The sequence below is a fragment of the Oryctolagus cuniculus genome, chromosome 3 (genome assembly GCF_051225735.1).
Source record: "Oryctolagus cuniculus isolate XC-2025 breed Fujian yellow rabbit chromosome 3, ASM5122573v1, whole genome shotgun sequence".
Taxonomy (NCBI): Eukaryota; Metazoa; Chordata; class Mammalia; order Lagomorpha; family Leporidae; genus Oryctolagus; species Oryctolagus cuniculus.
The window spans coordinates 97,838,059-97,858,264 of record NC_142869.1 but is presented as its reverse complement, the minus strand read 5'-3'; the positions used below and the strand labels follow the sequence as shown (position 1 = coordinate 97,858,264).

At 45.8% G+C, this 20,206-nt stretch overlaps 1 protein-coding gene across 9 annotated transcripts in view; it reads right to left on the bottom strand.

Annotated features, from left to right (window-relative positions):
* ZEB2 (zinc finger E-box binding homeobox 2) overlaps positions 1-20,206 on the bottom strand; it is a 131,422-nt gene that overhangs the window by 109,211 nt on the left and 2,005 nt on the right. For 4 of the 9 annotated variants that reach the window (XM_051848719.3, XM_070070969.2, XM_051848720.3 and 1 more), the window contains exon 2: positions 19,298-19,439. In XM_051848719.3, the coding sequence (XP_051704679.1) occupies positions 19,298-19,370 (73 nt within the window). In that variant the 5' untranslated portion in view covers positions 19,371-19,439. Of the gene's footprint in view, positions 1-19,297; positions 19,440-19,631; positions 19,917-20,206 lie in introns of those variants that run through there. The other 5 variants (XM_070070967.2, XM_051848721.3, XM_070070964.2 and 2 more) reach the window with 5 other exon arrangements.

Here is a 20,206-nt window from a genome sequence, read left to right as displayed (position 1 = left end):
TGAAGAAGCTGTTGGCAGAGGGAGCTAGCCTTAAAGACACCGTCATTCAGCACACACATAACAGGGGAGGAAACTCGCAGGTAAGTAATTCCACACGGCCCTGCTATCTTACAAGGGAATACTAACCAAGCCTGAAGAGGGAAGGTAAACTATGGCTGCGAGGTTTTCAAGGGGTAGTGAGGGCCTGGAGCTCTACTGCCATCTGTGATTCTCTAACCTTTGTGACCCCTCGTAAACTCAGAACCAGTGCAGCCCGGAGCGCGTCATAGTACCTCCCGAGCCCTCCACTCTCTTGAAATCTGAGCCAAGCCCCATGTGGCTGCAGATCTTCTGTTCACAGGTCCTGAAGGGAATCCAGGAAGCCATTCTTTGCCGAAGTCTCACCCTGCCCTCCCTGGAGGAGAACTGACTGTAGGAAGATGAAATTGTCCTCATCACAGACAGTGGGCGGCAGGAGCTGGCGAAAGGAGACGGATGGTGGAGTTCACTGGTGACCTTTCAGTTCTCTCTATTTGTAGGGCTCATTCTATTTCTACTTGTAATATTCAATGAAAAACAGATTTAAATCAGGGAGAAATGACTGCGAGCCCCTCAGAACAACCAGCTGAGTTGTCACTTCTAAACTGTACAGTTCATCTGCATCCTAGGGATACGGACTGTTCCCTAGCTTTCATCTCTTTCCCCAAACTGTTACCCAGGCAGTATCTGCAGAGTGAGGTAACTGGTGATCAGACTGAACCGCACAGTTAAGGAAAACTATTCTTAGGAAGAACTTTACGCGTGGAGACCATTTCTGAAGGCCAAACACAGAAGAGGATACTTAAACCCCACAAAGTCTCTTAACTCCAGAGGTATCCACCCAGATAGACACTCAATCCCCATATTCTTGACTCACTACTGAAATATTTTAAATTTATATTTCCCAGAGGGCCAGGATAAGTACACAAAAGTTAAAATTTAGGGGCTGTTGGCGTGGTGTAATGGGTAAGGCCACCACCTGTGACACCGGCATCCTACACGGGCGCCTGCTCGAGTCCCAGCTGCTCCACTTCCCATCCTGCTCCCTGCTAAGGGCCTGGGAAAAGCAATAGAGGGTGGCCCAAGTGTTTGGGACCCTACCATCCAAATGGGAGACCCGGATGAAGCTCCTGGCTCCTGGCTTCGGCCTGGGGACTGAACAGCAGGTGGAAGATCTCTCTCTCTCTCTGTGTCTCCACTCTCTAACTCTTTGAATTCAATAAATAAATTTAAAAAAAGTTAAATTTCTTTCATTAAAAGAAAGCTTGGTGTTTCTGATTTTAACAGTAGAAATATAAATCACTTTTAAGCAGTATCTAAACTGTAAATCTACTTATTTGCCAACAGGATGCTTGAAATCTATTACGTTGATGGCATTTCTTGTTAGAAAGTTGCATCCTGGATGAAACGAGAGATGACATTACTAAGCAGAGTTCGTTGCTGGGAAAAAAAAGTTTCTAGTAATAACTTAATAAACTGGTTTCGGAAGTCTATAAGTGGAATCATAAAGACAAAAATTCTAAGAAAAATATATCAGTCTTCTTGTAATTTTCTCTCTTCCTTAAACTCTAAACATTAAAACTCAAGTACGTACTGGGTTGGTTAACAGTCTTTTTGTACCACCTGCACTGTGAAAAGATTTGCCTCCACGTCTCTATCTTGCTCACGGCAGCGGAGTGGTTTGCAGCAAACCAAACCCACACTGACTTCAGGTATACAATTTTGAAAATTGATGGATAACGATTTTAGGCTTGTAATTTGGGTGAGGTTTCTTCATTGAGGCCTAAAATATGTGCGGCTTAGAAAGTGGAGAACTGATGGGCTGGGCCTTTTATGGCAGCATTTGTTCAGCATTTGGTACAAATGGGAGAAAAGAGATACGGAATGCATGGATTGATTTTCAAATTACCTCAATATTTTGAAAACATTTTCACCTGCATGCTGAGAATGCTAAGAATGGCAAGGAAGGCAATTGTGCATTTGCACAGCCTCCACTGCATTCATTTATAAATTACCTCATCACTGACTGAAATTAACACTGATTCTTACAGGCAATTTCTCAATTTCCAATGCTAATTACATTTTTTTTACTTTTAAATTCTGTACCACCTGTTTTGGGCAAGACATCTTAGGCAGCGCGACCGCATTTAATCACAATTTTAATTAACCGCCCTGTAGATGTGAAAAAGAAGCAATTATAATGTAGATGAATGATGATTTTTCTGCATTAAATTGTTTTGTTTCCCTGGTATGTTGATTGTAACACAGCACACAAATACAGTAACTGTACAATTTTTTTCTATTGTAATTTAGTAATTGTTTTTGGAAAACCAGTTTGGGAATGAGTGACTTCATCTGTTTACAAATTGATTGATACTGTTCACTCCCTGATTGCTGCGGCGTATATTTTGGTATTGCACAGCCTAGCATAAAATATAATTAGAGATGCGCAGGCTTTGCAGCACCATTTTGGAATCTGAAAATCAACTGTAACTGAAGTATGTTTTCCTTGAGCATACTAGTATCAGTTGGGGCTGATGAAATGATAATCAAAACAATGGGCTTTCCAATTCCACCACCAGTAGCAACCCTTGGTTTCAATCTGATAGTCTAATATGGTAAGTTTATGAATTACTCTGCACTAGGCCTGGGAGCTGGGGGCTGGCAAGTCTGAAGCTTGCACAACTCACGCAGATCTGTATCACAAGAAGCATACAAGTGAGGTAAGGAAACAATGATGAAAAATAAAGAGTTGCTGCTTTGGAAATGGAAGGATTGTTCCTGACACCCGGGCACAATGCACTGGTGTGCTGTAGCGTTGGCCTATCTCATCTCTACACTATGATACAATAAGATCACATTCATGCTCCTGGCTTGCAGATACAGATCATTAAAGCTGTACCTCATTGCAGATAAATTCAAAGATCTTATTTGTGTGAAGCAGAGCTTGCTCCTCACCCAGCTAGGAATAGGATGAGGGAAAAGAGACAGCCATCAATATCTGGTTATGAAACTGGATGCTAACTTCTAGCTAGGCAATCCAGGCTGACTATTCGCACATGAGTTAGAAATCCCTTCAGGAATGTACCAGACCAACAAAACACCCACTCCCAATCTCAGGGACATCCTCAATTAATGCACTCCATTGGTATCACAGGGCTGGCGTCTGCCTCCAATCATCCAATCAATGGTTCTGAAATGTGCTCATTTGGAGGGGTCCTGGGCTAGGCCATTTCTGCCAGCCTGGAAAAAAGGGGAAAAAGCCATGTGAGCGACCATGGATGCTCAAAGGGAATGGTTTGCCAGATCTCCTCATCTTCTGCTTTGCTTCTTTTCACACTCCAATTCGTAGAAGATCCTAGACTAGGACAGTTCATTAAAAGGTGAGAAGTCACGTGAGTCTTAGCTGTGCGTTTGTTACAGAACATTGCTGGGATTATGGCTTCATTTAGAGCAACCTAAAGACAGAATGTTATGAGTTGGCAGGACTAAGCAGAGAGTGTAGAGCAGGACTATTTGGATCAACCTCTGTTTGTCTGTCTCATTTATAAATGGCTTCTAACAAAGTATTAATAGGAAACGCCAAACTGATGCCAAAAGCCAGTTCGTATATTAAGTAAAAAATCTGTCCCATTAATGTATTAAAAGCTCTATTCTTTTGCCAGGTTGGAGATCACATGTCTAAATCATGTTCATACCTATGGGATAGGACATAGAAAGTTCCAATGAAACTCAGAGACCAGGCCTCAGAGGGTCTTGCAGTCTATGCTGCTAGCAGATGGAAGTCTTTCTCAAGTATGCTGTTATACAAAAAAGAACAAGAAAACCTGATTCTTGCCCAGTCACCCCTAGTTGTATCACCCTTTCTGGCTGTGAGAATTATTTGGTATAAATGAACATGAGTAAATTACTACTGAAAAAAAAAAAAAGAGGCGGGCAATTCATTTCAGTTAGTTAAACTGTCATTGCTAGAAAGTGTGCTCAGGTCAGGTGGAAATGTGTATGTGTTTTACCCTGGAGATTCAATTTCAGATTTTCAGTGCAGCCTCACTGGTTATTAGCAGCAATACTTTCATGCTGCTGAATATTTTTCTCTCCTTTGTCACTTTCCACACCTTATTCATAACAGCTCTCAAGAAAGATGCTATTTTATGAATGGAGGTAAAAATAACCTCGAATATCTCAAATTATAGCCTCTTTACATAATGAAAAGGGAGTGTTCTGGCAATAGACTTAAATTTTTTTTTTCATAAAGTTATTCCAGCAATAAGGGTTGTTTGGAAGTTTCTAAAAGTGGTAACATCTGTGCTCCTGCTGGGAGATGCCAGCCCACGAGCCTTTCTACAATCACAGCCGTTTGTCTTTGAGAGAAAAGAAAGTACCTGATCCCAGGCCTTAGCCAAGTCTTAGCTCCCGTATCTTCACACTCTGACCCACTGCGCGTTCCTTCGAGCAGAGAGCTGCTTCCCATGGCTACCTCCTCAATATAAACTTGCTAACTAATCTCTTAGCAAACATTTGAAGCAAACCTGAAGAGAGGAAAAAGAGGCAGAGGGGGAAACAAAAAAACCCAGCACAGATAAAGCCCAAGACACATTCAATGGGACACTGGAATCTAAATTTAGTACCAAACTTAAGATTTCTTTTGAAGAGTTGGCTGTTGTCTGAGGAACAGGATTTCTGTAACAATTATTTTATTTTTAAGTCTCAATCCTAATTCTTCTGCTATCTGTTAAGTAGGACTCGCTTTCACATAAACTCCCTTGATTTTTTTTTTCTCTTGCTGGTGGCAATGTGCCTGGTCTTACAGGTACTTGTAAAAGGCTTGCTTTTATTACTGAACATCTTTCTTAAAATATCTTTTTAAAAGTGCACCCTGACTGTGCTCTGCTACACACAAGGTAACTCTTCCTCAGGAATTTATGTGAAAATCCACTGTTGGAAATAAATAATGACTTTCAAGCAATGATCAAAGAAAAATAAATCTTTTACCCTAATAAGACTTTTAAGACTGGAATCCCATTTTTAAATGGATAACAGCTCAGAGGCTACTGGCAATCTGTTTATTTCCAAAGCTGTGTTTTAATGTTGGCTACACAGAACCTGGACAAGCAAATGGACCCTCGGGTCTTCAGAGTTAAAGCTTTTAAAATAAAGTTGGTATGTAGTATTTGAAAACATATTGTTCGGAATTTAAGTTTTAATATCTAGGAATAAACAGAGCATTAAATCAAGCAAAACTGTGACAAGGCCAATATGCACATGGACGATGCCAGCAAGGCATCTTCAGCCCTTTGTTCACAGCTTAACAAAACTGTGCCGTCACACCACTTTAGTTGAACAGTGCCTGTCGAATGGGCATCAGCAGATCAGCCAACGCCTGTCATACGCAGAGCTGCAAGACGGTTTGAAAGCAAGAGCTTATTCGACCCCCGAGTCTACTTGGAAAGTGAGGAGGATTTTCAATCATCTAGTAAACACACCCCTTCCCTCCTCCCCAAAGTTAGAAGAGAGGGAGAAAGAAGGGAAAAAAAAAGATTTTTTTTTTTAAGACATAAAGGAGAAAAAATGTACCCGGGCAAAGGAAGCCTTTTCATATTTGTTTTCATTGTGAAAGCAATTTTGAAAGTTTTGCAATCAGAATTTTTCTTAAAGTCACACTGCTGGTAGTAAAATAAAAGTCGACTGTCGTCACTATTTTAAGATTTTTGCCACGGTTTTTGGCCTTTACACAACCAAATAAACGTTCTGACGTTATCAAGATAGAAGGGCATTATTTGACAAGAAGAACTTGGAACCCCACATTATCAAGATAATTCTGCTGCGTGACTGTTTCTGTAGACCAAAAAAATGCACTCACTTTCGAATGCATAGTCTCCTGCCCTCTGGTCTCTGTGAATAATCTGCTTCAGAAGGGAAGCCCCGAGAAAACCAACCTGGAGGTAACAATCAGGGAAGAAAAAACCAACCAAACAAACAAAAAACACAAGCCGCCTTATTTTCCTCCCGTAACACTGATCACGAGATTTGGCTTTCGCGTCCCAGCGAGTGCTGGGGAGGCGCCTCAGAACTTTGCTGCAGTTTCTGCAGTGCGCCCACTCCTCTTTAGGCATCCAATCAGACGGAGGGAGCCAGAACCCCGGAGCCGGCTGGGGAGCCCTAGTGGTAAGAATCAGCGGAAGGTGTGTGCATCTCGACCTCTCGAGCTCCTGAAGGATGCGGTGCTGCTGAGGTGCCGCCACGAGGAGCCGAGATCTCCCGAACGCTGAAGTTGAAAAGCTCTCGCTCTCCCCTCCCCTCCCCCTGTCTTTCACTCGGCGGCTGTCAGTTTGCTGCCTGTACTCTGGCTGTCTCTTTTCCAGTCTCTACCCTGTGAGTTTCTGGCCTGCCAATTTCAACTTGAAGCTTGACTGGGCTGATTTGATGCAAATACCTCCAGGGAAAACCCTGAAACTGATGAACAGTTATGTCAAGTCGATTTTGCACCATCGGGAAAAGGTAACCTCTGCGAGAAAAAAAACAGCAAGGTTAAAGAGACAAGGGCTTTTCACGTGTAATACCTCTGCTGCACATCCCGTTCACTGTTTACCATCCCTCAGAAATTGTAACTGTCAGAATTAGTCCTAATTGCAGATGCGAAAGCTGCCATTATAATAAAAACAGAGGCAGTGCAGGCATTAAATGTAGCAGCCTAATTTGTGAGACTACAGAAAAGGTAGAGTAAATGAATATTTCATTACTTTAATTACCAGGGACTACTCTTTTCTTGCTGTCTTATGATAAGTGTTGCTGTAACTAGCAACAGCAAACATCCACTAAAACATAAAGTGCAATAATCGTGCTGCTGTCAGGATCACCACTTTAAAATACGAGCAGGGAAAAAATATAATGGTTTATCTATTTCTTACAGATTGCAGAAGTAAAAGATGGAAATTCATTTAATGTCAGGGGGAAGAGAAAAAAACCGCACACACAAAAGGCCCCAGTAAACAGGTTTCAGGCAAAGAATAATGGCTCCAAGAGAGAGGAGAAAAAATATCAGTTGACTATATATTTGAAATGTGAGCCCTAAAAGAAGGCTGGAAAGTGGAAAGTCGGAGGTAATAGTGTTCAGATTTTTTTGAGGCAAAATTTTGTTTTGTGTTGCACAATGCAATTGCCTGAACACTAGAAAATAAAACTCAAGTGACTAGGGGAAAGACAAGGCAAGCAAGTGGTTTTCCAATGATTAAGCAAAGGTGGAAAAAGTTCAAGTTGGCAAAAGTTTAGACGCTCAGTCCAGCTCCATTTAAAAGGACTAGATAAAGCCTGCCATGGAAAGGACTTTGCCTGCACTTTCGGAGGTCTGATTCATGATTTGGGGAGGATCAATCATAGACGCGCTGTGGACACCTGGAAAAAGCCTAGTGGGCACCTCTCTGTAAATGTCCATTTCAGGAGAAGGGGCCAAGGCGGGTGGGAGGTGGCTGCACCGTGGGAAGTGGGAGGTGGGCCCGGGAGTGGAGGGGGGGTGTGGTTGAGGAGGCTGCTGAGACTGGTTGAAGCCAGCCTGTCTCTGCATTTATCACTCTGTCCCAGAGGAGGTGTTTGTTCAACATAGCAGTTTGACAGCACAAAAACACTGCGGCCAGAAGCCCTATCAAAGAACCTACTGACATGTATCATTTGTGGTCTTGGTTTCACAGGGCAAGGCTACCTCACACTTTATCTGCCCGAGTATAAAACTCCACACATTTCTGAGTGTTCTGCAGAGTTTTAAATCCCTCACCTCGTTTTTTTTTCTTTCATTTAAATATTGTAAACACTACCTTCAAATGCCATCTTTATTCAGGACTCCAGAATGCTGTTTTAAAACCATAATAATTTGCAATCGACTTAGGATAAGCTGTGTTAAGGTTGGGAATACTGAAGGAAAATGGAGGAAAACAGTTTAAAAGCACAAAGGTAGTAATTTATCCTAAATAACACACTTAAATCTTAGATTAATAGCTGCAAGGAAGTTTCATTAGGAGTCATGTGGCACGGGGAACACTTTTCCCCCTTACAATAAATCCTACTGAACAAGACTCTACAACAGTTCTTCACCTCTACTATTTTTGCTTAAATGTATTTCATTCACAAGTTGTACGATTGCAGTGACTGCTAAAAAGGAAAAATCCTGAAGTTCGGATCCTATGGGTGCAGTTGTGTTTGTGTGCATATGGCAATGTTTGCGCATAGGCTGGGTTTACTTTTCAAATTCCCATTGGCAGAGCACAGGTGATGGGACATCTTTTGAGGACAACCATTTTGCTTAGAGATATTTCCCCTCTTAATGGGTCTATTTATTATGGAAACACAGCTTACTGAGTTCTTTATATATATAAACCTCACCTCTTAAAACTGAGAAGTGTCATGATGTGAAACACTTCCATTAATGTGCTTCTTTCTAAAATAGAAACTGAGGTACTTCCAAGAATAGGCAAATTGCAAAGTTTCTTTAATTACAGTTACTCGGATATACAAGACACTAGAAATACAATTTAAGGAAACAGTGAAAGCTCTGCACTGCATTTATGGATCACCTGGGCGCTTAATTCCTTGAAATCTGCCATCCATTTAGGAGAGAGAAGGGAAAAAAACTCAGATCTTACATAGCATGATATTCTAATCTGCTGATTAAATAATAATTGATGACTTCTTATTTTGTGAAGATGGTGGGTATCACCTTGTCAGGAATACCTTTCTTTTCTAGAGTTGATACTATATAAAGAAATGTGAAACAGAAGATAAAGAACAAAAATCACTATATTGCCATATGAAGAATGTGACTATTGAAACAGGAATTCATTAGAGCTCTTTATGGAGAATAAGTTTTGCCATTTTGTCATGGAATATTATTCGTGACAAGTACCTCCTGTCCCCAAAAAGAATGTGATCATTTACCTCTATTACCTGAAATTATTTTAAAATGTTTCCTCCTTATCATGAAGAATTGAAAATACACCTTCGAATATTCACTCTTGTGATAAGTAAAGTTGGCTAAACTCACCAATTCTGTGTTTAGCATTTGAAAGAATATCTTCATTGAAGTGGGATTTAAAATTTTAACATCAAAATATTCAAGTTCAGAATTAGACCTGTTCTAGTTTATAGTAGAGTGCATGTGGGTTTAAGTTGAAATAACACAGAGCAACCAAGAAAAAATGAACAACTTTCAAAAATGGATTACATATAAGGGAGTGCAACATTTAATGCCACAGGTTAAGGGACAAGTTATATGGAGTCTTCATTCTATAGTTCAGCTTACAAGAAAGCAAGGTGAGTTATCTACTCCAACGGCTCTGCACTGTCTTCTAACAACTGCTTCAAATCTCAGCCCCTCAACTCAGCTCAGTCAGAGCACCACATTTGCGAATCATCGTGAATCCTTATGGTGACCACATTCCTCAACAGAAAAATGAAAGCAAAGTTTGCGCAGATCCTTCTCGAATCTTTGCTCCCCTATGCCCTTTATGTGTCCATGCTGTGTGCTCTTGGAAAGTCCGGTTCTGAGAAGCCCATGTTCATTCCTAACCAAGACTGCAGGGCCCGCTGTAAATGTGCACGTCTTTATCAGCTCTCACACTGGCTCGGGTCTCTCACACACACACACAATATCTGATGAGACACTGATCATCTTCCTTCTCCTTTCTCTTTGCAGCTCCTGTAACTTTCCTGTCAGAGCCTGAAAAAATATGCACAGTGACTGTTGCTGAGGGGAGACAAAGTTTAACTTCTGGGTTGGCAATCGGAGAATAATTCATGAGCAGATTTCTAGCAAATGATATGATTTGCTAAATTTTGGTCTTTGATTTATATTTATGTACTCCTGCTACTGCTAAGGTTTTGCCAACCTCAATTAGATCATGAATGAGATCATTTTAATTCAGCCCCCAAACTGTGACCTGACCATGGTCTGAAAGTGTTCAAAAAGTAATTTTAAGCCTCTCTTTGATTTGAGAAGGAATACTGCATGCTTGGTCGTTCATACAAATAACATAAAACTTAATTATTGGATGATCTGGCAGAGGACTTTCTTGCCAAACAAGAGTCAATGCCAGCTACTGTGATACTGGCACTGCCCGGGGGCCCCGAGCCCATAGCCCCCTTGTATACAGGCATTTGTTCATTGTGTCTTGGGGCAAGATGCTTTCAAATGGGATCCACGGATCTGGGAGGCAGGGTGCAATGCGAAGGGTGCACCATATTTATAACTCCAGTTAAAAAATGCTGTCTCACCTAGAAGGGAAGTAGATGTGCACTGTCAAATCACCAGGAGGCTGTGACAAAGGGAGCTTGCAGCCTGACACACGGGGTAACAACATAGCAAACACCTTTAATTCTGTCATGTCTCATACCCTTTACTTTCTCACACATTTATGGCTGCTTGAACGTTGACACCTACACTCTTTTTTCGAAACTAAATAAGGCAATCTTATTTCAGCCCAAATGCAACACCTGTAAAGTTATTCTCGTGCCCAGCAAAAAATAACCCATTAACTCCTTCCTCATAAATGCCTCTCTGCTTGCTTTGGAAAGTCTCAAGTTGGTAACAGCCAGCCAGAGGCCCTGACTGTGGGGGTTCACATGACCTCCCAGGCTCTAACAGATAGGCAATGCTTCCCCCTCGAAAAGATGCGCAGGCTGAGATAATGTCACTGTTCAAACTGGCCTCTTGCAGCTTTGCAAGTTGAGGCCCTTTCTTCATCACAAACTTCTGGCTGTCTCTTCTAGTAAAGAGAGAGGCCCCAGCTGCTCCACTCCCTCTAGCTACCGTAGTCTAATATTTTAAAAGCTAGAAATGAAAATAGCTTTTCTAAAGATATTTCCTGGAATTTTTAATGTGCTGCCTTGATTCCTTTTCTCTATCTTTTTTTTTCCTTGCCAATTATAAACCACCATTTGGAGGGCTTATGAGCAATGTAAGTCCACCTCATCTAATTAAACCACATTGTTTTAAAAGCTTGAACAGTTTTCATGTCTACAAGACTTGTCTGAATAATAAACTGCGAGAGCCAGAATTCTGAGTGTGTTTAGAGGGCCAGCATTTTATCTGCTGGGCACAAGGGGACAGGCACTCAAAGAGTTAAAGAGTGTTCCCGCATTGCTGGGTAGGTTAATATCACAGCTGCCTGGTAAAGCATTATCCCGGTACCTCACTTAACAAAAGCCTCCTTTTGCAAACAGACTCCCACTTTCCCCCCAAGTGTCCAAAGGTGTTTACTGAAGTAAATCTGCCTAAATCCTTCATTGCTTGGGTCATGGGGGTGGATAGGAGGGGTGGAAGGTGTAGGGATAATCTCTTTTTGTAAATTCTGTAAATCTTCTGGGAAAAAGAAAAAAAATGCAGGAATCTGTGTCACATGTTCACATACAACTTCTAATATCGCCGTTAGTTTTGCTCTGATAAGTGAACTGTGCCACCAGGGCTATTGGAGGCCTCCCACCCCCACCCCAGCTGAAGTAATTCACTCTGCTGTTTAAAGAGATTGTCCTTACAGAGTTGTGTGTGTGCATGTGCACACGCGTGCATGTACGTGTGCAATGTATGCTTAATCTAATTATTGAAGAAAAACTGTTGGTATCTTCAGCGTGGTTTCAGAAAGGAAAAAAAAAAGGCAAGACAGTTTAGAAGCAAGATAATGCAGCTGAAAAGTTGTCACGAGAGGTTTTTGCTCTAGCTATGATCTCACTCCAGTACCATTAACTGCATGTTACTTTTGCATGTTGAAAATGGAGGCAAATAACGCAGTACAACCTGACAGGTCCGCCTTCGAGGGTTTCAGCCGTTCCCAGTAAGGAGCCCTTTAGGCACAAACTTTCTCAAGAGAATATGAATACCACCAGCCCCTCCCTACAAATCTGAAAGCATCCAGTTTGAGATACAAAAAGGCTGTCATCTCACAAATGTTAAACATACTAAAAAAATCTGAAAAAAAAGTATGGAGAAGGTGTGAAAAACGTGGCACTTTGCAGCCCTCAAAGCTTTTTAAAATAGAACAACTTTTCCCCCTAAAATTCTTTTCAGAGGATTTTTTTTTCCCTTCTTGGCTCATTTGAGAGTTTCTTTCTTGGCGTTTTTCCCCTTTCATTTGAAAATATGAATTATCATAAAAAGTCATGGGGGAAGAGGGGAAAGTCTTTTCCAGCTTTCCTGAGGATTGATCCGTGTGTTGGGGCTGGGCAGGGAGGGAAGGGTGGGGGGGCGGCGGGGGGGGGGGAGAGGGCGGGCTCTGGCCTGTGCCTCCCTCCTACCTCTCAGGGCCCTCGCCTCCCTGCTCTGCTGGGAGACACCATCGCACAGCCAAGTCGGAGGCAGCGCTCAAGGGCGGGACGTGCACACACCTGACCCCATGTCTAACAGGCTGCTGGGGGAGCATTCGATCCCTCTCTGACACTTTCTACCTCAAGTGTTGAGCGGGTGGCCCTGAATAGCACAGACATGCCATCTCGTAACACTATACGCCTGTCAGGAGGGCCAGGGCCTGGTTGAGCATCAACTATATAAGGCTGGTAACTAGGTGAAGCCCAACAAACAGCCACAAACACCTAAGTTATTTTACTCAGCTACTACCCTCTGCTTGTCTCTCTCTCCTCCTCTCTTCCTCTCTCCCTCTCCTCTCTCTCTCTCTCTCCTCTCCCCTCTTTTCATCTTGGCTCTCTGTGGCAGAATGCAAATGGAGACTGCCGGCGGTGAAAGGGCTGAATTGTGATTAAGAAGAAGAAGAGCTCCTTTCTTTGTTCTGCCCTCAGGGGATGTTTACTGGGCGAGACGCGGCGGATCAGATATGAAAGGCATTCAGGTCAGCATTGATGTGAGCGAAAGTGAAATCATACCTTAGGCATTCCAAAGACCGCCGTGTCAGGGGTTCAGCTAACGGTGCAGCTACTGTGTGTGTGTCTTCCCGGACAGGCAAACATCTTTTCATAGTCTGGCAATATTTTTTTTTCTTCCTAATTTACTACGAAATTATAGAAATCCCCCCCCCAACCCCGGCCTTGTTTAGCCTCCCACCAGATGACACAAGAGTTGGTGTTTTCCCTTCTTGTGGCCCACACGTGAAATGAGGCAAGCTTCTAATAACTGCATTACCTAAATGAACCAGCGAGGCACCATCTGAACGGTGAAATCTTTTTTTTTTTTTAAGAAAAGAACAGGTGTATTCATGTGGACCACATGTATGTATGATATGTATGGGAGAACTGAAAGAAGAGAGAAGCCAAAAGACACATGCATGAATGGCTTTTCCTCTCACCTCCCTCAGGGGAAAACAATACCACACACACACACACACACACACACCATAAAACAGTACAGAACACCTTAAAATGAAATCCTTTATTTACTTTGTAACTGCTAGTTACACTTTTCCTGAGAGCTTTCACTCTGACACAACTGTCACGCAAGATAAAAGTACCTGGACCATAGCTATTAAGGCAAAGGCTTCCACAGAGCCTACTGATTTATATCATTTTCCTTTAAAAAAAAAAAAAACTTGATGAAGAAATACTTGGATCCTACTTTTTAAAAGTTTACATTCCCCATAGCCCAAATAGTCATTCAATAGATTTTTCAAGTGGGAAGCTGATGGTGTTGGCATAAACAGAGCTATATAAATATATACAAGATTCACAAATCACAGCAAACACACAAATAATGAAGAAGTGCCTAAATGTTTCAAGGCTTAAAAATTAAAAGGAAAATCACAGTTCATCTTCTGACTGCTAAAGAAAGAAAAGAAATCCAGGGGGCTGGATGGAGGATAGGATTCCATAGATTGGGTTTAAATCATCCTTGCCTCTACTCTGAATTATTTTTTTTCCCACCTTCGCATCTTGGCTGAAAAGCATATTTGGGATTACGTTAACATCTGCTTTTGTGGTGACATTTAATTCTGTATATTTTCAACTAGTGTTTCTGCATCACAGATTTCCCTCCTTTATCTCTTTGCTCTAAAGAGACAACCAAAGAGCAATCAAAAAGGTGTCTGACTTGGCTATTCAGACAATTGCCCCCTTGTGGGAATGCGGGAATGAATGGTACAGTGGACACCCCAGCACCATTGACGTTATAAACATGTAAATGAAACACATTAGGGCAGACAATCAATTGTCTGTGAGCCCTGCAAACCTGCACTCCCTCTCTCTGTGACAGGCACAAAATAGTGTCTTCTACCTTGGGAAGCCACGATGCTGGAGAGGAAAAGGACAAAGAATTCCCTTTCACACAGAAGAAAATGCACCTTTAAAGCTTTGGAAGAATGCAGATGACAAAAACTGTCGTGAGGGAAAGACTCTCCCACATCTTCAAAATCGATGCGGCAGGGCTGGAGAACTAGCAACACCCTCCCTTCCTACCTTCAGGGTCGACCACATTTTTCCCAGGAAACAGTCTGAGTCCGGCAGTTAGGGTCTCTGATAACCCCTTGGAATTTTCTTCACTTGAAACAAATGATGAAAGAAAAGAAGAGAAGCATCTGAAATGTGACCTAGCAGTGCAGGGTGCAACTTTAAAATACTGCTTTGGATTCATGTTTGAAAATAAATGCTTAAAGTCGTGAATTTGTTGGGATGCGGCAACAGAAGGACCATGTAAAGTTTAAAATCCTTAGCCAGCCCTGGTCCCTGGTGGACCATGACACTGTGGACACCAGCAGGCTCTTAGCGCTGCTGCGAAGGAAAGAGTATTTCGGCCCCAATTGACTTAGTGTTTCCAAACTGAAATAAAACCAATAGATCAGCTCTAGATACATAGCCCCCAGCCTCCTGTGTGTGCTGCATGACCAAACTTGCAGAGGCTCTCCACAGAGACAACAGGATGGAGATGGACTGGTACCTGCCACACACACACACACACACACACTGCCTGAGTGCTCTGACAGCCAGCTAACCAGGCTCCCTGGGAACCCCTCAACTTTAGGAAGAAAGCCACTTGCCCAAGACTGCCACACTTGTTAAGATAACCCAGTCTGTACCCAACTGTGGGCCTTAGGCAACTCTAGCTACTCTAGCTTGCCCCAGCCCAGCTTCACCTGTCAGGAGAGAGCAAGCTGGGAGTCTCATCCTGAGTAAGGGGTTGAGTGCATTTCCTAGCCTTTTCAGGGAAGCACCTCCGAGAGAGAGAGAGACCGAGAGACCAGAACAACTTGTCTATCCCTCATTGTTTCTAAGCATTGCTACCAGCAAGCACATCCACCCCTTTGAGGAAGTGGTGAGGAGTGAGGGTTGATTTTAAACTGGGACCATCATTTCTGCTCATCAGCTTGTTTCTCCTCTAGGACTCAAAGCCCTGAAAACATTCAACTTGCTCCTCTTTCTTCAGCCACTGAAAATGGGAGACCAAAGGTGTTGGTAGAATATTCCCCCACCCATGACACACAGTACCCAACCCTTCAGCAGAAACTTTGGAGAAAAATCAAATCCAACTCTTCTTTCCTTTTCTCATTTCCTTTCCATCCCCTCCTAATTCAGTTTTCTTTGAAAAGACAACTTTAGTCCCTTCTCTAAAACAGTTTCGCGACTCGATTTGCATTGCAGCATGCATGTGTCTGCACGATTTTTCAGAGGCTGGGGCTGGCAGGCGGCTGTTGGGGCTGGGAGGGCTGGGGGGTGGCAGAGCAGGCCCCTTTCCCAGGGCTCTGTGGGAAGCAGCAGCATCCCAGGAGCTGCTGTCGGCATCAGGGGCACAAGCAACAAACTTTGCAAGTTGCAAAGGGGCCGCTCCTGTGGCAGGCAGCAGCCGGGCAGCTCGTGCTCCGGGTGCTCCTTTCCGCCGCCAAGGCTGTGTGGAGATAGTGGGCTATAATCAAGGGAATCAAAAGGGGGCTGGGTTTCCCCCTCCTCTCCGGCTTTAGTGAAAGTGTTACCAAGTGAGTCAGGCGTCTGAGGATCATCTGACTGAACTTTCTTGAAAGCGACACACATTCTTGTCTGCGGGCAACTCGCTTTTTCTCTTTCCCCTCGCCCCGTTCCTCCTTTCCTCCTGCACACCTTATTTTCTGGGCAGAGAGTTCATCCTTCCCCTGTGGGAGAAAAGAGTCTGACTGTCCGCTCTGTGTTAGCTTGGTCCTGGCACGGTTCTTGCCAGGCATCTTGCTAGCCTAAGATCTGGAAGGTTGGATTTTTAGGTTCTTGTTTCTCTCTCTATACATTTGCTTTCCTCGAACTGCCCGCTTCTCCTTTGCTTTTTAATAACTGCACAGAGCATTGTTTCTAAGCCATGTTCTTGACCAGCCTTTCAAACTCACACACTGCTTTCCACGTTTTATCTCCTTGTCGCCTTAGTCTATATATACACTGTTGACTTCATTAAAATTATATAAAGTGCCATTGTAGGTTTCTGGATGACCGTCTCTCTTTTTTCTCCCTTGCAGCTTCTACTTCTGTGATGATTATTGCCATTATTCCTTTCCAGGAATTTCTATATGATTTTGATAAGCATCATCATATTTAGCGTTATCAGCAAAGACACAAGCTCAAAAGTGACATCTTTTCCATGAATCCAAGAAGGAAGAAAAATCCACTCAGTTCAGATAAATCCTGGCAATTCCCAAAGGGAAAGGCATTGGATACATGTTTGATGAGAAAGAAATGAAAAGGGGGAAGAAAAACTCTTCTACCTGCTCCTCAAAGCCAGGACCTTTCTCAGTCCGATTAAACCCAATGAAAAATACTGACAAGTAACCAATTTACAGCATGTTTTCCCAGAGATTCTTTGGGGATAAAGACATGTAATAGTCAAAGTTAGAATAGCTATAAGCAATAGCCGGGCTTGATGTTCAGTGTGCAGGGGCTGGGATAAATGCCTTAAAACGTGCAATTCAACTTTCCACTTTGGAGTGTGGAAGCTTCTCCCAACCTGACGGCTGGGTGCAGGAGAAACGGTTTCTCAAGTCCAGGACTGAGCACCTCCCTGGCACACCATTCTACCAGTAAAGCCCCCTGACGGGCCTCCCACTCAGCTGGCACCCCCCAGGGGTTCCCAGGAAGCCAGAATCCCTCTACTTTCCCAGTCCTGAGCTCTGGCCTCACCACACTGCTGAAGCAAGACCAGTCATCGGTGGCAAAATCCCGAAGGGGGTGGAAAGAAGGCAGGGAGAACAGTCTTCCTTGCAAAAGAACACTTCTGGGAGCCTTGCTTTAAATCTCATTCTCTCTTTCTCTAAAAATGACTGTTTAACATAAGAAAAAAATGTCTCCTTGACACAAAGCTTTTGTTATCCAGTTGATCAGCAACGTGCTTTAGATACTTGTAAGAGGGGGGAAAACCCCACAACAGACATTGATTTTAGAAAATCAATAACCAACATTTAATAAAAGGAGCAGAGGAAACACGAGAGAGGAGAGGGGGACATTAGGTATAATTTTAATGTCTACTAAATTACCCAGAGATGGAGAAGGGGAGGTCTGCTGTGGAAAGACCACCTTAAATAATGCCAGACACCAGAATGAAGAAAAAAATTAGATTAAAAGATAGAGAGGGATGCACACTTAAAAAGCAGCAGCCTGAACTGAAAGCTTGGGGAAGCAGCTCCGAATCTATCATTGTACTTTTTTTTTTTTTTTTTTTTGTCATACTAAGCCAAGCAAATAGATCAAAGACAGCACAAAGAGGAAAGGCAGGATAACGTAACAAACAGTTTCTGTCTAAAATTCCTCTATCACTCCCCCATATGGCTCGACACCTCCACCACAACAAGCAAAAGACACACACACACACACACACACACACACGAGAGAGAGAGAGAGAGAGAGAGAGAGAGAGAGAGAGAGAGAAGGGAGAGAGAGAGAAGCATCATTTGTCTCTAATCAAAATTCTCCCGTCTTTGTGTTCCTCTCCCTCCAGCACCCGCTCTGCGCCCCCAGTCGCCCCCTCCCCACGCCGCGCTGCGCCGCGCGGGGCCAGGCCGGGGCGCGCACCCTCGTCTTCCCCTGAGGAAAGTTGCTTCAAGTGGGCCCCGGCGGGCCCGGCCAGGAGAGGGCTGGGATTGCAGGAGGCCGGGAGGCCGAGCGGGCGCTGCGACCCCGCGCCCAGCTCGGGAGCGTCTACGCGGCCCCGCGCTGGGGGATCCGGCTGCGAGCGAAGGGAACGAGAAGTTTCCTTTCCGAGTCTGGGCTGGCGCGGGTTCTCGTGTTTGTTTTGGGGGGTTGGTTTTTTTTTTCTTTTTAAACTCAGTATCCTCCGTCAGCTTCCCCCCCCCCCCCCCCGCACCCTCGCTCGTCCCCAGCCCTTTCCCCTCCCCCAGGCGCCTTCGGCGCTCTTGCCAATCACTTTTCTCTTTTATTCCCACGATTTTGTTTGGGGTAATACCTAGGGGGGTCTCTCTCGCTCGCTCGCTCTCTCTCTCGCTCTCTCGTAGCTTCTCTGGCTCGCTCCACGAGGGACCTACTAAACTGTCACCCGCCTTGCATCTCCCACCCCCGGTGTGTGTCTGTGTGTCCCCTTCGCACCCCCATCGCCTTCCTCCTTCCTGACTCAGCCTGGATAACGGGCTCCTCCTGGCCATGTACAGACTGCCCGGAAAAAGTCTCGCAGCGCCCTGCGACTCCCCCAGCCCCCAGCGCGGGGACCAGCGCCTGCGGGAGAGGAGCCCCCCCCCACACCGTGCCCGACCCGCACCGACCCCGGACCCCGAGCAGGGCCGGCCGAGTCCCTCCCACCCCACCCTGGGGTCCGGGCGCGCCGGACCGGGCCCCGCTGCCCGCGGACCGTTACTTGGCGCACGGAGAGGCGGCCGGGCGACTCCGGCAAGAAACTTTAAGCCTCACTAAGACGAAGCCCCGGGTCCTCTCTTCCGCCCTTGCGGTCCCGCTGCCACCCTCGCCTCCGCCCCGGGATCCTGCGCGACCTGGCGCCCAAGCCCCCGCCCTGCCCTCGCCGGACACTCCCGCAGCCGGGCCGGGGACCCAGCGGGCCGGCCGAGCGCGAGCGGAGCGGGAGGCGGAGGCGGAGGGAGGGCGGAGGCGGGAGCGCGAAGGGGCGCGGGGCTGGGGGCGCGGGACTGCGGCCGGACCCCGGCGCTCGGAGCCCCCCGGGCGCCCGACGCTCACTTTGCCCCGCACTTCCCCAACTCCCCCCCGGGTCCGGCCGCCGCGCGCGCGCGCCGGGCTCCGGCGCCGGCCGCGGAGGGAGGCTCGCCCGCGAGCCCCGGGCGCAGCCGCCGCCGCCGCCTCGGTTCCTTTTCCCTTTCCCCCTCCTTCTCCCTGGGTCTGGAGCCGCGGAGTGGCCCGGAAAAGTTTGGTTCGGGCCGCTTCTTACCGTTTTTCCTCCTGGGATTGGCTTGTTTGCGCCTCTTGCACCGGGGGCCATCCGCCATGATCGGCTGCTTCATTGATAAGAGCGGATCAGATGGCAGTTCGCATGGACTCGGCGCCCTGCTTCGGCAGCACGCAGGCTCGATCTAGCAACCAAACACAGCGACAATGTGGGCATCGCCCGCGCCCATTGAAACGCGCGCGGGCCGCCCCGGGGAGCCGGGCCAGGGCCCCGGCGAGCACCCATCCGCGCCCCCCAACGCCAAAGCGAAACTTCGGCGGCCCCCTCCCCGCCCCCCGCCCCCAGCCGTGGCCCTGCGGCGCTTTGTGTTTGTTACTGTTTGGTGTGTTGCACCCGCGAGGGGATCACAGAGACAAGAATTACATCTTCGAAATGAGTCATAACTCCTGACCGTATGAGGGAATGCACACGGCGGTACAGTAAGACTGCCCGACCCAGGGCTAGGCGGACCCTTTGCTCCGAAAAGTGCTCAGCCCGGCTCGGGAACTTGGGGTGAGGCGAGGCTTTCTTTCGCTCTCATCTTTCCTCATTCTCTCCCACCGCCACCACCACCACCGCCACCGCCGCCACCACCGCCACCGCCACCGCCACCGCCACCCCCCCGCCCCCCGCCGCCCCATTTCCCGAGAGGAAAGAAAGAAACAAACAAACAACGCGAAACAGCCCCTGGATGAAGAACACTCGGGCAAATTGATAATAGTAATTATAGGAAGCCCACTCGCCCCGCGCCCCCTCCCCTTCCCTCTCCTCTCAGAGTTCAGCGAGGCACCGTCTCTTCCTCCCCCAGCCCTCTGCCCCCAAATTAAGATTTCCCATTCTCCGCCGCAATAAGAAATATAATTATAAGCCTCTTTGGACACCGTCCCTCCCCCCCCCCACCCCGCCACTTTG